This window comes from Dromaius novaehollandiae, chromosome 2 (assembly GCF_036370855.1).
Source record: "Dromaius novaehollandiae isolate bDroNov1 chromosome 2, bDroNov1.hap1, whole genome shotgun sequence".
NCBI lineage: Eukaryota > Metazoa > Chordata > Aves > Casuariiformes > Dromaiidae > Dromaius > Dromaius novaehollandiae.
In genome coordinates, this window is record NC_088099.1 from 93,550,176 (window position 1) to 93,568,426 (window position 18,251).

The window sequence follows — 18,251 nt, forward strand, 5'->3', positions numbered from 1 at the left end:
TGGATGATTTTCCTGTGCTGATGGTGCTGAATGTCTTGCAGTTGAGCCTCTTTCATTTTAAAGAATTGACTATAACCTCTTTGGCTGCAAAGTTTCCGTTCCATCCCTTTGATCTATCCAGAAATACCATATATTTTTATCAAAGTCGTCTGTAATTTCAATGAAATTAGCTTGCTAGAGTGAGTCACACCAGGGAGGATTTTTTCTACTATGCTACAACTGTTTCTCTTGGAAAATAATTTCATCCTTGATTCATACAAAGGAAGATGTGTCATCTACTGCTTGTAAGAAACACACTTCTATCACTAACATATGTAGCAAGTATAACTAATATGTCGAGGATGCAAGCAAAATTGTTTTAAAATGAACAGGAAGACTGGAAATATTCTTGAAATTGCTTGACTTTAATCTGATGGTGTGTTTGGATCATTCATGGGATAGATCACTGTAGATTGTTGCAGTTCTAAATGATAAAAACAACCAGAATAGCAGACTGGTAAGCAGATGCAAGCAGGGACTAGTATCAGTGAAAAATATTTTGGTGATTTTATAAAATCTAACAGGATAGCTGACACCTGCCAAGTATTGTATCAGTTTTCATACCATCATAAAATGGTATTCTGGCCTCCTTCACTTTTTTATTGGTCTGAAACAGTGAAGCCAGAACTTGTTCAGTATTTTAAGCATTCTGTATGGGAGACTTGACCACCTCAGTCATCAAGCTGTTTAGATGAAGCTTTTATGAAGTTGCATGTTCCAGATAAAGGTGTAAATAAGTCAGATTTGTTTCTGTATCACTGTCTTTCTCCAGAAGGAGATGATTAGTATACATCAGAAGAATAATAGAGCAAAATGGAACATCAAAACCTATTAAATAGAAAGGGAGTATTACTTACTACCATTTTATAAATTGATATATCTTGACCTTTTTTGTGACTTTTATTTTGTCCAATTAATGTTTTTAGTGTCCTTATGCATATCCAAAAATTGTATGAATCAATAAGCTAAAATTTGGGAATGTGACTCTGAATGTAGATTTTTTTTTTGCCTTGGAGCTTTGTTTGCTACCTATTTAAAAAAAAAAAAAAATCCTTAATGTTAATAAAAAATAAAAATTCCTAGAGCGTACTGAATCGATATAGCAATCCAAAAATATATGCAATGTGATCAACTTTGGATTAAAAGCATCTATGTGCTTGTCAATAAGGAATTGTGATGAGTTTGGTATCATATTGACTGTGTATTAATACATGGTATCCTATAAGACCGTCAGCTGATTGTTTAGAATGTAAATGAATCTGTTGATGGATCCAGTGACTGATGGCTTAAATTCCAATTAATCAATTGCTTCATGGGTTTCTTAATTCAGATCAAATATCTTAAGTGCACACAGTTCTTTCACTGGTATTAGGAGAAATTAATGCTTTAAAACTAACTTCATCCATCTCGTATAAATGCTACTACGTTTTTTACTTACATCCTAAGGGATGGCATTATAGCTTAAATGTTCAGGATGATTCAGATGTTTTGCTTTCTCCTATCCCCACCAGAAGCTATCATAATTGAAAATTACTTCCTATAGTGGTAAACGAAACTCTGTACTCAAACACGTCATCTTGGTGCTGTTATTCATCTTGTCATCAGTTCAAAATTTTCATGCACATAGTCACTTAAGTCATATAAATGATTTAAAAATTAAGTTGTTGGTAAATGATCTGATGTTAGGTATGCAAAGTCAGTATCCATTTTTCCTTTGTTGGATATATTCTAGTAACCCATCTCTTTCAGTGCTTTTGGGATACTGATTAATAGCAGGAAGGCTGGTAATATTAAAGATAATTTATAGCTGTTTATGACAGTTCCATGTGCCCTATTTCACAGTGACCCATCAATTAATCCATCAACACTTGACACAGGCTCTTCACTGTGACACTTACACCAGTTGATCTTAATTTGATTGCCGTTAAAACCTTCCTTTCCTGACAACTGTTGTCAATTATACAAAATAAAATCAAGTATTCATAAGTAGGCTGTAATAGGACAGAGGCAGACAGATTTAATAATTCAGTTTTGCCAAGGCTTAAAAGGCATTCATTTTTGCTGTTCTCATTTGTAAAAAAAATTTATTGGATACAACTCTTGAGAGAAGGTGGATGTAATGTTATTTACTTAGATTTCTGTATTGCGTGAGGAATGCAGACTATAATGGTTTAACATTGTCCATGTTATGAATGACTGACATGAATTTTTGTCAATTACATGTTAAATAAAGTAAATGTAATTTAACTTCATGGTTTCTTAGACTAACTTAAGTGTACACATTCTACAGTTTTTCAATTTGTATATCTGTAATGCAGAGTGGAATCAAACCCTGTATTTACACAGACAAAATGATACCTTTTCAAGGCTGAGGCACTGGGTCTTGTAAAATATGCATATTTCTGCATATCTGTTAGATACAATTAAATTATAGTTGTTTGCCTCTTTAGCACAGTGTAACATTAAAATGCTTCTATGGCATATTTGAGTTATACCTATAACTTCTATTTAGTGCTCACTGGCAAATCTTTTTTTATGCTTGCTGATATTTGGCAAAAATCAGCAAGCAGAAACCTGGTAACTTAAATGTTCTCCAGGAGAAAGTTAAATAAGGTTTTCAGAATTCATGTGTTTATTGACTATTTGTATCCTATTTTTTACTGTATATACTGACACTTCTAACGAGTACTGTGTGTGAGTTGACTGTTAAGCCTCTGTGGGAGGAATTTGAATGTACTTCTTAAATTTAAAAATGGAAACCTTTTTAAAAATAATTTTGCTTTTAAAACGCTAATTAATAGGTGTAGTTGAAAACAAGACCTGATGTAAGTGACTGCTCAAAGCAAGAAGAGAAGTAGTGAAGGACGAAGTATTTGTGTTGCAGTGTTGTTAGAAGGATGTGCTGTTGTTCCCTTTGTTACTTTTTTAATGCTAGTCAGAAAAAGTTATTCCCTATTTTTTCCCTGAATTCTAGAGTCCTCATTCTTCTGTCTCATCTCATGACTCAGTGCCTCTTTCTCAGATCTTTCTTCCTGGCCAGGAACCAAGAATGGGAAAATGAAAACTAAGTTCTGGATGCAGGATGAATGGCATAGTTTCTTACAAATGTTTAAACTTTCATTTTACAACAAGAAAACCATTTTAATTTCTCATGGTTTCTATTAGATAAGAAGCCTGGCTAGCCCTGGAAATCAAGTTCTGTAAGGTTTAGCACACTTTCTCCCCTTCTCTTATGTTATAAAAACAAGGCCAATAGACTTTGCTAGCAAGGAGCAAGGTGAAGCCCTGTCTTATGACAATCTATCTAAATTTTTCCTTGATATTTTCAGAATCTGATCTGCAGGGACTTCCCATGAGTTGATGCGTGCATTTGGAGATACTTGGATTTAATTACCCAGTCTTGGATTATTCAACAGTATTATTCCCTGAGCTAACAAAGAGCAGGAGGTCTTACTTGTGTAACTGGTAGGATATTCTACTTCTGATTCTTTTATGACACTGACCGGCTGCGAAGGGAAGTTCTGTTGCCCTCTCTCGTACTAAAGAGCCTTTGGCTAAAGAAGTTTCCAAAATAACTATGTAATACAAAAGAGATTCTATAAATGACACAGAGAATGGTTAAGTTTTGTTTCTGCAGCAAACTAAACCAGTTTCTCCAGGGTAGCAGTGATTTTTTTTTTTTTTTCTTTCCACAGTCATAGCAAATATTAAGTGTTACTTTGATCAGTTTTTTGTTTCCTCATAATAGCCTTCCACATAAAGCAGATGATGCAGTTCAGCAGAAAATAATTTAAATGATTTTATGTTTGCAAAATAAGATTGCTCTTTGTATGTCAATGTTGCATTTGGGTGTTTCTCATGTTAGCTACACTTTCTTTACAAACTAGCTGGTAAGCAGGCTGATTAGTAAGGTAATTGTTTTAAGGGAAACAAGTACATCTTTCTGCTCGTCACTCTTTCTGCTCATCAACAACATTTGAAAGTGGAAAAAATAATAAATAATTTAATTCATACATAACAATATTTCTCTTCAAAATGACATGAGTAAATAACCCCTGTAAGCTAGAATAGATTTAGAAAATATATAGCAGCACAAGTAGTAGCTTGTTTTCAGAAGCCTGTGCTATTTTCCAGAAGCCTGTATTAAAAGCTGTTATCAATTTGCTGAAGAGTGTGTATGCAAACATAATTCAAGTGTTTGGTGGCAGCAAAGGTTTATGTACATTATTATAGCATTTCAGGAGATTGAAACTATATACATGTAAAGAAATTAATGTGTAAAATATCAATAGGAGTTTTGCTGGTATAACAAATACAAGATTTGGCTATGTGATGCTAGTACATAATTTTAGGTAAGGGGAAGCTTATGATAAAATTGTTTAAGGCTAAACATGACCAGCCTTCTCCAAACACCACCTGTCTTTAGTTTGAAAACTTTTGTTGAGGGCCTTTTTCTTCAGGATTTCTAGACGTAAGCACGCCCACAGAAGAATCAACAAGCCATACACATGTGCAGTAAGTATAAGCTATGCCCAGAAGCATTTGACGTGTTATGTCCTACATGTATGTTCTGAATAAAATCTTAAATCCACATAGAGATGCACAGAGTAGGTAAGATTCTGCTAGCTTTATATTGAGCACAGTACCTTTGACAAATCTTAGCCACATGTGTGGTGGCCCTAAATTAATAGATAAGCTTTTACGTACTTTTTAAACACCATGAAAATTACTGAAAATTTACATTTGTGTTCAATATCCTAGTAACATGTAAAACAGCTCTTAAAATGGCTATATTTTCAGCGTGCATCTGCTGAAAATCTGAACCAAGGCACATTTGTTGTTTAACTTTGCACAGTTTTAGGTGTGATTGTGTCTTTAAAATATTAATGTTTTAATTTTAAATCTGAATATTATTGTGCTAAATAGATCTGTATTAAATTCAGAGAAATTTGTTTTTGTAAGTAAACTCTGAGACTATTTTAAGGAGGTCTTAAGATCAATGAATTCAGTATAAACAAGCAGGTTTCTCTTTATGTGCCATCACAAACATTAAGCCATAAAATTGAATGGTTAATCTTAAAACTGTTACTGTATAGGAAAGAAGTAAAAGTTATTGGCTTCTGGTTACATGGATTTCACTATAGGTTGTAACAAGAAAATTCTTAGGTAGAAAAAGCCTTCTAGAATGAGAATACTTTTGATGAAGTCAAAGTAATAGAAGATGATTTCAGTTCACATTTGTTGTGATATGGATAACTTTGTGGATATATTTCCATTAACATGTTTTAATGAAACATATTTCACTAAGAAAGCTGATAAAACCTGTATTTGAATATTTATTTATTCTTTGGTTAACATATGTAGTAGTGATGACTATTCAGAAGAAAATTATTTTCTTATTCACAATAAGATATTCTGTTGCTTCATACATAAGCAAGAGATCTGTTTATAAATGACAATGTATCCTCATATTTTAAAGTTATGTAGTTACTTCAGGTCCTTAAAATGGTTTTCATCTTTTGTACTGTGGGTGCTTTTTTTTTCCCCCCCACAAAAAGCCACCATAGGCTAACTTCTGGAAAGGCCTCAGATTTATAGTTGAACTCTTGCTAAAAACCAACAAATGGAATTGTAGTCCTAGGACTTGTCTAAGCATGCCAATTTCACAGATTTCAACTGAAATGGTTTAAAAAATCAGTTCAGTTGGATTGATACAGCACCTTGCATGGACACTCTCTAAATTGATTTACACCTGGCTTCAATTGATTAAATGGATATTAGGTAGTTGCAAATTCATTTCAATTTGCTCACATGAAGCATGCACCACTTTAGATAAATGATTGAACTTAAACCCAATGTAATTGGTTTAGATCAACCCTTAAATTATAATTCATCTGACTCCAAAATTTTCACTATAAAGGCAGAAACACTTGAGACATTCACTGTGTCCAAATTTGTACACTAATCCTGGGTGACAGTATAGTGTCTATAGGAAATGAGCATCTGAGTAGCCTTCTTGTATAAAATAAATACCTTAATCTCTTCATTCACCTTTATATTTAACCCCATGGAAAAAATATTTGTCCTCTTACAAATTTCCAGTGTTAGTGCAGATTATTATTTTCCTGTAGTTAACAATTCTTTGGTAAATACTTAAAATGACTTTTATTTAAGCGGCACAGAGTTTAAATACTTATAAGAGTAACTAAAACTTTATTTTGATTCTTTGCATGCTGGGAAATAATGTTTTGTCAGGTTCAACACTTTATCAATGAATACAGAGGGAATAGCAGTTTCTGAGATTTGTATAGGTCGTCTTTTCGCCTAGTCATATTTGTGCGCTTAACATTCCGTTAAGTACTTTTTTTTTGAAGTTATATGTACTGCTGACTCGAATGTGCTTAAAAGGTGAAGTACATGTGTCTTGCGCAGTGGGAAATATTTGGTTCTCATTAGGTTCTGGGGTTTGGAGAGGAAGTTGATTTTTACACAACTCATTTCTGATCACATGTTCAATCTTCCATGTTTGTATGTTAGCTAAGCCAGGCTTAAAATCACTATCTCATAGTGTAGCTAAAGTTACTTAGTCAAATCTGATGAAGTATTTGAAAGCGAAGGGGGTATTGTTTCAGTTTTGCTGTTGTGTTCACTATTGAAAGCTGACTTGGCACAAAGCAGTCCCTTTTTCTGGATAAAAGGGAAACAGGCTATGAGATAAGTTATTGATGAAATTAACTGCTGAAGTGGAGAGGAAATGCAGCTGGCCAATACATGTCATAGTGTGAGCTCTATTAAATGAATATATGTGCAGTCAACCATTCACAGGAGCCACACTGGTCTTGAACTGCATTGATCTATAGTATAATTCTAAATGAAATTGATGGATGATAGCAGCCATTGACAGGAAGGGTAAAGAGAACCATGAAATGTCTTGTATAGGGAGAGTATGATGGAAAGTAGACTGATGTATGCCATGGATAAAAAGTGCAGTGAAACTGTGGTATTTCTACGTGGTGCTAGATACCTCAGTCCTAATTATAATGCTGTATATGTCAATGGACTTTTTGAAAAGTGCTTTACAGTGTTTTATTTTTAGAAGAAAATCCATCAGGAATCCTATCAAGAATTTCAAATCAGCTTTTCAAAACTTATTTTAGGTACAGCTTTGTAACTTGCAGCTCTGAGCTTTGAAAGAAATTTACTGTTACTAAAGTATGTGTTCTGAAAGCCTTTTACATTAAGATTTAAAGGTTCTTTTACTTAATATGCACTTAATTTAAGTACAGCTGTTACATGAAGGTATGTAAGCTACTTTCAGAAGACTCTTGTGTAAAAATGCTATCTTCAAGTCTGATATAACTTCAGGTGGCTTCTGTCTCAAACATGTCCTTTAAGACGGTCATTGAAGTGCTAAATTGACAGGCGCTGATAAATAAAACATTGGGTTCTGTTAGGCTTTACTTACATGGGGGTCCACATGTTTTGGTTGTGACACCAGATTCATCTGGACTTGGGCACTGAACCGAACGTTCTTCCTGGCACCTTGTCAGCCTGCTTCCTGAAAAAAATCTCTCTTAACTTTGCATTCATTTGTAGATACCCTTTCTGCTATGTTACCTATTAAATATGCTGCTTTTAGCCCTCTGTTTCATTTTCTCTGTAAGAAGACTTCAGTGGGTAAACTTCTCTGCCAGTGTTTTTTTAGTTTAATTGTTACCATGTCACTTCTAGTGATAAAACTACTTTGTTATTTTCCATTAGGATTGATTGAAATATTGAAGGAATTGTGCATGTGGACACATACATGTCTATATATGTTGTTTAAAATTTACAAATAAATAGAAAAATCTTGTTATGAGTGTGAAATCAAAAATAGCAAACTATAGTGTATAAAATTGTTCAATTGTAATGTAATGGAAGCTGTAGTTACTAATTTAGAAATATTTAAGGCATCTTTACTGTAGCAACTACAAGGAGTATTGCTAAAATGTTACTGCAGTTTTTTAAAGGCTGTAAGCTAGCTGGAGTTTTTAACCATTTATACATGTTTTTAGCAGGTTTGCAATTTCATATGCTGTCTTACATTAGTAAGCTATGTAGCACTCCACACAACAGTTGAGGTGGGAAGGGACCTCTGGAGATTCTCTAGTCCAGCTCCCCTGCCCAAGCAAGGTCAACTAAAAGATGTGGCCATATCAATCACACTAGTTACATGGGGCAGGTATTTCTCCTGTGCTGACAGTAATTGTGTAAATCTTGGAAATGAGTCTTCTGTGTGTAAAGTTTGCAAATTGGTGCCACCAATTTTCTTCAGTATGAATGAGTCTGTATCTTGCTTGAGCTTCCATCATATCTTAATTGTTGTGCATGTATTGACAAGTTGTTTTTGGCTTTGGATCCTTGAGATGTACAGGTAACTTAAAATTATTTCCTTTAAAGATAATATGTTGGGGCCCTATATACTGTTTTGAATGGCATCCAACAAAAAAAAAGGAAAATATAAGCAATGCAAGGGTGTGATGTCTCATACAAGCAACAAGACAAAAATTACAGGCATGTCTTCATTTTGTAATTATTCTCACATGTTGGAATTGCACAAGTGACCAAATTTTAAAAAGAAAGAAAATGGAATCTGTTTCAACTTCAGTGAAGTTAGATCTCTTGGAGGTGACATTTATATAGTCTTAAGATGCCTGATATAGGATCCCTTTTCCCCCATTTACAAACAAGCATGTTTTTAATTTTATCAGAAAAATTATACTAAACTATTGTATGATATCCAGAGCATTCCTGGCAGAAAGCGTTAAATCAACACACAGACATTCCAAAGTATCAATCCTCTTGTATGTGGGACATTTATTTAAACATGTTTTTAAATCAGTTTATTCTCACATCTGTAAATTTTCTTTTAATCCAAACTGAATTTTTATGAATTCTAAAAAATAGCTTGGTGTCTTTTTATAACTTAAAGGTTCATGTTTCATTCGAACTGACCAGCTCGATGGAGAAACAGACTGGAAACTAAAGGTTGCTGTCAGCTGTACACAGAGATTGCCAGCTTTGGGGGTAAGCATTTTATTTATTTGCTTTTAAAATATCTTCTATACATGTGTGTATATACATATCTTTTTACGTAAGATTGTTACAGTTATTATAAGTATATTTATAATGGGAAAATGTCTGTTAATGCAGTTCTAGTTTTTGCAATAAATAAGAAATGGATATTCTGCTGAATGCTGAGTGAGAAGTTGGGTTAGGCAAATATTTTTGGTTTAACACTGAAAAGAAAAGGAGACAGAACTGACAGAACTGGATTTTTTTTTTTTTTTTATCTTATAACTTAATGGTTCTTGCTGTGATCCACACTGTGATCCATACTCCATTGAAGCATATCACAATGGTAGTGTTTTCAACCAAGTGTTACGCTGCAAGTTCAGATCATTCTTGCCTCAGGAACCATTGCTCCAATCACTTAGCTTTAAAGCTTGGGGAGACAGCAGTCCGCTCTTGGAAGGTGAAGTGCTTTTGTTGTCAGGCAGCTTTCTGGTCTAACTAGGTGAAGTGTGCAAGTTCATGCAAGGAGAACTTCCTAACACTTGTCTGAATGTGTGTATTTTTGGGGCATGTGTATGTATGTATTTGTTGTAAAAGTCACAGATAAAGCTGTTGTGGGTGATCTGACTGATGGGCAGGCTGTCAGAAGTTTCTGATGAAAATCCTCAGACACTAAAGAATTAATGGGATTGAAATCTTTGCCCTGATATGTTGCTTTCGTCTTGTTTTTACTAACTTTTTCTGCATAATGTGTTAAGTGGGTAGAAATTACATTTCTTGCTGGTTCATCCTTTGTGGAATTACCTAAGTATTGTCCTTTGCACATAAGAAATTTTACAGAACTTTTTATGGTTCTAATTGGTCTGTCACTGGAAATATAATTTGAATTGGAGGTTTGATTGTCTTCCTAGAAGCACGCTACTGACTTGGCATTCATTCTGGTGTATGCTAAATGGTCATATGATTTGTATTCCCAGAAAAACCTTTAACTTTGCTTGACTGCCTATCCACGATTCATTTCGGGAACTACAAAAAATCCCAGTCATGTTCAATTGGATAAAGGCTTCGTTAAGTGTAACCAAATTAGTAAAAATATTCAAAATACTTCCCAGTCTGCTTTGATTTACTCAGGGAATCAAAGTATTAATAAATTGAATTTAGTTTTGAAGAATTTGAACAGAAAGGCCAGTATCAAAATCTGTGAGTTACATTTTGAAGGTTGTTGTATTTGGAAAAAAAAAAAAAAACTGGTTGACAAGGCAGTGGAAAGAACGCCTTTAAATAAAACTGGTCCTAAAACATGAGTAAAATTCTTGTAATTGCTAATGAAAAACAGGAAGTATGACTGTTTATTGTAGACATGTTTAAACTGGAAATCTGATAGCTTATCAGTGTATGGGGAACTTTGTTTTTTAAATGGAATCAATTTCTATTTGATTTATTATCATTCTCCAAGATGAGTTCTAGTGCAGGAACAGTCTTTAACATGTATTGTGTAACTTGCAGATGAATTTAGTATTTATAGTAGGAAAACTATCTTCTCTTAGTTTTATCATTTAGTCATTGTCCTATATTGTTTTCTAACAAAAATTATGTCCATAATGTGTTTTTGAGACATAAATGCATGTATTTGATAACTAAAAACCAGTCAACTCTCTACCTGGTTTTGATTGGAAAAAAAAAAATTAATTAGTGCTTTTCAGATAGTGACAACTACGTAAAAACTTAGTCCACATTAAGTTGACATGTTATCCCTAAATAACTGACACTCCATTTGATGCTTTCTGCCCAGTAAATTTAACTACCTCTCAATTTCTGTACTACATGGCTTGGTCAAGCCATTGACATTTGTTGGTTCCCTCCTCACTCTCCTGCCTGTAACATTTTGGCCTAAACAGCTGTTTTCAGAAAAGATTATACATTAGCTTTATATGTCTAAGTTCTAGTTGCTAGGAAATATTTGGGATTTTCTCTCTATGATGATGATCACTTTAAATGGCTGCTTCCTAGCTGGTTTTGGATGGTTTGCAATGGTTAAATCAGGTCTGCTTTGCTCCTGAGCCCCACCTGTGAATTTTCAAGGGAAATGGTAGCTCAGTGCTTCCAAATGCAAACCCTCTTTTCTAGGAGACCCCCACATCATTCACAGAAAGTACAGCCCAGCTCACAGTCCAGGACATTGTTGCCAATCCTTTGGGAAGCAGATTGGCAATTCTTTAGTTCCTGTGAAGGCACTCTTGCCTTTACTGGGATGGTGCTGATATGCAAGAGCTATTTGATATCTGAAGAATCTCTGTGGACAAGCAACTTCATAAGATTAGTATGAAAATCTAAGCAACCATGGATTTCAGACGAACATAAAAATAACATTTTGAAGTTATTTTACTCCAAGAGCCTATTTTTCCTAATAGAGTCATAAATTGTGTTAGATCACAATTTGTATCTATAAATAGGCTCTGTGCATGTTCATTTTTAAAAGTTAAAGATTATAATGCAGTGTGCAGAATTGTTTCTTTATAGTTACAGTAAAAGTGTGGTTTTGGAAAGAGTTAACAGTAACAGTAAGATATATGCTTTAAACATGTAGGGTTGTTTTTTGGCACCCTTGGAAATTTTGCACCCAAGTTATATACAAAAAGGGATGCTTAAAATACTTGATTGTTTTTTTTTTTTTTTCAGAGGATGTTATCTGAGCTCTCTTATACACACAGTGAAAAATAGTTGAAGCAGCTTTTATAAAGTAAGAATAACTTGAACAATCCATTTTAAGTGGACTTCTTCTCACCCTAGGCTTTTATAGTAACTGAAAGATTATCTTGCTTACCCACACAGTATGGGGACATAAGTTTTTTTGATAGGCTTAAAAATGCTTTTACAGAAATTTGGGGTTGAAGCAATCTGTAGAGGACAGAGCTTTGTGCTCCAGTCTGAGATCAACTTTGGTTTCCCTTTCTTCTATGAGAGGCTGGGAAAATTAGGCAATTCCTTCTCTTAGAAGTTTGGAACTGCTAGAAAAGTGATCCTCATTTCATTCCATTGATGTTTGCTCTGCAAGATGGGTTGTGCCTCATGCTTGCCCCAAAGTAGTGAAAATAGGTATTCCTTGCCCAAAATGCCCTATCCAAATGTTTTGATTTTGCCATTTTAAATCAAGTAATTAATGAAAATTACTTTGCTTTAAGGAATTTTGGCAAATGAACCTTCTCAAAGGCCAGACCATTTTGATGTGATAAGTACCTGTTTCTATCAATTCTGTATCATACCTGTCAATATTGCCATTTCCATAGTTAGTATATTAGTAAAATTCTTCTAATATGTCTGTTTTATTGTGCATGCAGTGATAGTTTATAAATTACAGAATGTCTTAGTCTGGGAGCAAAAAAAGAAGGGAAAGAAAAAGGCTGGAATGGTTCTCTTGCAATAATTCTTCATTGCCACCTGCTGGGCTATTGGTAAAATAGCAGTGGTAATGCGACACTGATGGCCCCTCCATTCAGCTCTTTGCTCCTACCGACCTCAAACTGAGCTCAAGTTTTGTCCATGTAAGGAGTGATAAACTGAGTTTTGTCTCAAGTGCATGCTGCTTTTGCTAAATTTTGCATTAGTGACAAGATACAGTAAAGAAAATGGATGGAACATAATATAAAATGTTCTGTGTCTGTGCTTAAGTATTGTATAGAAACAAGACCAGTTCTATTAGTTTTGTCCAATTTAGACATATGAAACTTAAGTTTTAATTCAATACTGCCTTTAAATGCTCATATTTGTATGGTTGGCTATTAAAATGGGTTAGGTTTCTTAGCTTAAATGTGTATTTGTTTGAAAAAACAGTAATTCAATGGACAGGTTCCCTTTACAAAAAGACCCCATTTGAAGCGTAGAGTGGCGTGAGATGCTGTTTCTCTGGGGTCAGTCATTCTGCCCTCAGCATCCCTGGGCTAATGTTATGGCTTTTACAGTAGCGGATCAAATGATTCCAACGAACTTTCCATTCGGAGTAGTAGTTGGTTACAGCAGTGCCTTTCCTGACTTTCAGAGACTCTACACTTAAATCAACTTTTATTACAATGCCTGCTCCAGCTGCTTGCAGGGCATTTTCAAAGCTGAAGCATATGATGTGTGTGTGTGTATATATATATTTTACATATTACAATGTATTTTGAATAATTTAAAATAATGATCTGTGTAATTTGAGCATAAAGTGGACTAAGCAGTTTGGCCATATATTTGATGGAATATGCTGTCCGTAATTGTAATTGATTTTGATTTCTTTAGTTATCTGGTGTAGAGGTTGTGAGTATCTTGTGTTGTCATGAGCTGTCAGTCACATCAGCAGAGCAGCATTGTAACCTTACCCACTGTGACACCTGGAATAAATAAACCTGCAGACCTTCAGAGCTTTTCTTAAAGAACAGATGACACCACCAAAGATGATCAGTACAGATTTTGTTGTCTTCCTAAACCACTTAATGTGATCAGAGAATTAAAATTTCAACAAGTCATTTAATGATGGCTGAGCATCAAATACTGTAACTCCCAGATTAGGTTTCTTGCTGTTTCATAGTAATATGTGGGGCAGTTTTTTTCTGACAATATACACCCGCTCTGAGACATTCTTCTCTAGCTTGTGTGATCAAGTAAATTTATTAACAGCAGTGAGGTCACTGTAATTTTCAATAAATGGTGACTTGCTGATTTATCTCAGAAGATCCATACAGCAGTAAACAATACCATTTACATTTAATTAGTTTTATTGAACCAAAGGCAATTTTATTTGTAATGAACTACATGTTATGATTAAGAATGTATTTTAATGATCTTTAAGTAAGGTGAACAAATGTTGCCCTTGACCTGATAGACAAGATTTTTCTATGTTATTGATAACTTTAGGTTGTTTTTTAAATTAGTATTATGAAATGCAAAAGGGAACATTTTCATTATTGTACCATCATCAAGTCATTTCCTGGATTTCCATGTAGATGGATGAAATATGTTCTTCTGAATGGTTATTTGCAGGTGATAGGGAATAAAATGCTTGATGTCATCAAGCTAAAAATCAATCTCATCTACTGTTTTATTTAAAATAATTTAATTTTTATTACTTGAGATCCATTTTGTTTCTTTAATCTAGGATTCTTATAACCTCTCTCTCTGCATTACTTTTTTTTTTTTTCCCTTAGAGTAAGAAAATAGCAGAGGTCATTTGCCATCACTATTTCCTAAATGTGACATAGTTTTTTTTTTTTTAGATGTAGAATCCTGTTCCCATTGAACATACTGGTAGAATTCTTTGACTTCAGAGAACCAGCAGTTCAGTGCTTATAGTATGAAAATTATTCTATACTGAAGGTAAATTTTATGAAGACAGAGTTCCTCATTATTTAAATCATTAATGAAAAAAATTGTTTCCTAATAAAATTTAAATAAAATCCTTTGTTTAAGGTTATTTCCCTTCTTCCTGCTTTTATATAAGGGGAAGTAATGAATTAGCCTAACCAGGTAAATTTTTATTGCCAAGTGTAGCAATTCCCTCCCCTCCATAATAAAAAGGTACTTCAGAAAGCTACTGAGCATGTATTAAATGTGCTTGTATTACATCTCTTTCTGCTCATTATGAATGAAATGACAATGAATTACCACGTGCCTCTCAGAGCACAGGTTTATATAATACTTTTCAGTTTTAAGGGGAAAAACCTTCCATATTTGGTATACTCTATTGGTTCTAGTTTTTGACATTCTAGGGGCCTGCCACAAATATGCAGGGAATGTGAAGAAAAGAGAATTTGTCAGAGTTTAAATTCTTTTTTTTTTTTTTTTTACAAAAAAAAAGGAAAATATGAAAAGCTTAGGTGTTAGATCAGAAATACAAAAGTAGAACTAAAATATAAAATAGAAGACACCAAACAAATGTAAAAAATTTTTACATTTGAAATATAACAAAGGAGAGAGGATCTCGCAATAGAAGCAAATACATAAAGATTAGGAAGCAGGAGAATATATTACTGTACAAATGTCAGTATACTTAAAGTGAATCTTTTTGCTTCCTTTTATTCTAACATTGTTTCCTACTAAGGCATTCTTTGGAAAGAGAAGTTTTTGGTTGACGCATTTCACTAGCAGTTTTTATTGTGTATATGAGTATGTGTGTGGTATTAGTTTTCTGCTGTACTATCCAGTACTGACTCTTATTTTTCTTTGCGTAATAAAGCACATAATAGCCTGGATTAGCTAAATTGTAAGTGATAACAGATGGGGAAGAAGTGAATGATGAAGATATAAGACACCACATGTGTATTAGTTTCATATGAATTATTTCTTGTGAAGCTGATGAAAAGTAGATTGAAAGAACAAGGATGAAGTGAATGAAACTTCATGTGAAAGACTACAATAAATGACTAATGGTTTAAGATAAAGATAATCTGTGAGAGTTAATGTTCAGGTTTGATTCATGTTTTATAAGGCATGTGAAAAACTTTGTGTTCTTGTATGAAATAAGAGACACCTCTGGTCTACAGAATAAAAATATAAGTTGAAATACAAAATCAGTGATATATACAGAGTTATATTAAAGCTAGTCAAAACATGTTTTGTAAATATAAAACATCTGAATAAGTACATTCACTGATCTGAAAAAGTGAAATATATTAGTATTCAAAAATCTATAGTCATTTTATCAGAGTAATTATTAAAAGGATACAAATGGGTCAGATTTTAAGATATGTTAACACTTAAGTGGATGATCGTGCCCTTTATTTGATTTTTGTAATGTTCAAAATATGAACAGAAAATTATATATAAATTTTATAAATAGCTTTTATAAATAGCTACATTTGAGCCAGGGTGTGGTTATGCATCCATAAAAGAGACTATAAAATTAATTCGACTTTTAAAGATGGCACATTCTAGCTAGCATGAACAGGGCATTATAACCTGTAATCTGCTCCCCAGAGATGCTGTCTGATGCATTTCGCAAGGTTGATCCCATAATAAAGGTGGAGATAACACAAATAATTAGGAGTTGTGTACAGTGAGAAGGTAAACCCTTACATTTCATCACAGGTTATGATTCTTTGGTTTATTGGTTTTGGTTTCAAGCATCTGCACCTCTCCAAAGGAGGATCCATACATGAGTGGTCCACTTGTGCTGAAATCTTTTACCTGCTGTTGGTCCTGCCCATCTAGAAAGCACAAAAATGCTTGCTTTAGTGAGGGTGAGCAAAAATTCCTCTATAGCAGTTGTCAACAAGTAGTCTGACGGATTCTTTCTGTGGAAGGCAGAAGCTTCAGAACAATTTCCTGACAAAACAATTAAGGAAAAACATATCTCAGTATTTTAAGATGGTCCTCCCTGTGCCTCCAGGGACAGCTCTTAAGATCTTAAAATCATCTTGTTGTTTTTTATTTACACTATACTCTTATCTCTGTATAAAGCACACTACTGTAGCATCTAAGAGTCTCTTATTCTTCTTAGTTTTAGAGGAGGAAAGTCTGTGGGTTGTTTGCAGTCTTGAGTAGTAGTACCATTTAGACCTAGTTTTATTAGACTAGGTAGGTTTGTTCCTGACTTCAAGCATGTGGGTCATCCTGCCGAAGTGTCCAGCTTTTCTTGAAGTTGGAGTTTCTTGTGGGTTGTCTGCAGAGGGGGACAGTGAGTGTTTGAGCATTTAAGAGAACTTTAATCAATTTCATTGTTTTCGTCATATTATATTGGCCTTTTCTTTGCTAGGAAAATTTTGTTTCCAGTTTGATTTTAAACCACATTTAATTTATTTTTTAAAGGAACAAATATATGGAAAATACTATTTTAAGGTTACACTACTAGAAATTAAATGTTAAGAGAAAATAAAATAGATCAGATTCTGTAACTCTTGTTATTAATGTAAAACAGTTTAGTGAGTGAACTGACAGCAAGTTTAGAGTATCTTCTTGGATGTGGTTCCTTTATAGCAAGATGTACTGAAAGAAAGACCTATTTCTTAGCTGGGTAAAACTTTCATCATTTTAACTTTGGGATGGGAGGAATAAACTGGAATTTTTACCATTAAAAGGTTCATCAGAATAAGTAATTAAATTTTAGTTTGAGTAATAGTAAGCAGTTTAATCTGTTTTACAGGATCTTTTTTCAATCAATGCTTATGTTTATGCTCAGAAGCCACAGCTGGATATTCACAGTTTTGAGGGTACCTTCACGCGGGTAAGTAGTGTCTGTAAATAAGTTCTACTTCTTTCCCATTTCCGATGTAATTGAAACCTATACTTAAGTGTCTAAGCTACACCTAATCTTTCCTTAGCTTTGCAGGAGAATTTGCCATGTCCCTACAACAGGAATACTATATATGCATGATATTTTGGTAAATATATATAGCAGGAAACTAAGACCAGAAGCATATCTTTATCTGAAAAAAGCAGAATCCAAGAATTGGATACCTATTGACCTCATGTTAATGTTTTTATTTTAAACCATTTATACATCAGTACATGTCAGTTTATCTCCAAGCATCTTATATATTGTTTATATATGTCAGAAAATGCTGCAAGTTGAATATATTCAGTAGCCTGAGACAAGGCAACTGCTAGTTTATCCGCAATAAAAAGATACCTTGTTTAGCATGCCTTTTCAAGGATAAGGCTGAACTTTGGAAGTACTAGCTATCTTCAAAAATAAAATGAAATGAAAAAGCCCTTTATGAGGGGGGTTTATTACTTTTTTTCCATTTGTATTAAGTTCAAGACCAAATAGACCAAAACCTTGTGTTCATTTTTGTGACTTTTTTCTGTTATATTCACAAGGTGACCTGTTAAAAGTTAACTGTTTAAAGCAGTGTGTCCTAATAGCTACTAGAAAAATCACTGCAGATTTATAGTGCTATATGAGCAGATATAGTGATTGTTTTGTTTATATTAGCCAGACTCCGTATTACAGTAGACTCACTCCTCTTGACAGTTTAAGGTTCTGAAATGATTTGATAGAATTAACTACTGTGGGGGTGAAGAAAAGGCTTTTTTGACCCAAGCGACTCAAATTGTTAATAAATTTTGCTCAGTGTTTGGAATTCCATTTCACGATTCCAAGTTCACTGATGAATGAGATATTGCAGTTGTTCACTGCTGAAGACCAATTTATACCTGTTATAGTTCATGCTGCCTACGGAGTAAAT

The 18,251-nt window shown here is 33.8% G+C and overlaps 1 protein-coding gene across 3 annotated transcripts in view; it reads left to right on the forward strand.

Moving 5' to 3' along the window:
• Positions 1 to 18,251, forward strand: part of ATP9B (ATPase phospholipid transporting 9B (putative)) — a 179,679-nt gene that overhangs the window by 61,614 nt on the left and 99,814 nt on the right. For all 3 annotated transcript variants that reach the window (XM_064506907.1, XM_064506908.1, XM_064506909.1), the window contains 2 exons: positions 9,011 to 9,105; positions 17,207 to 17,287. In XM_064506907.1, coding sequence (XP_064362977.1) covers positions 9,011 to 9,105; positions 17,207 to 17,287 — 176 coding nt within the window. The remainder of the gene's footprint in view (positions 1 to 9,010; positions 9,106 to 17,206; positions 17,288 to 18,251) is intronic.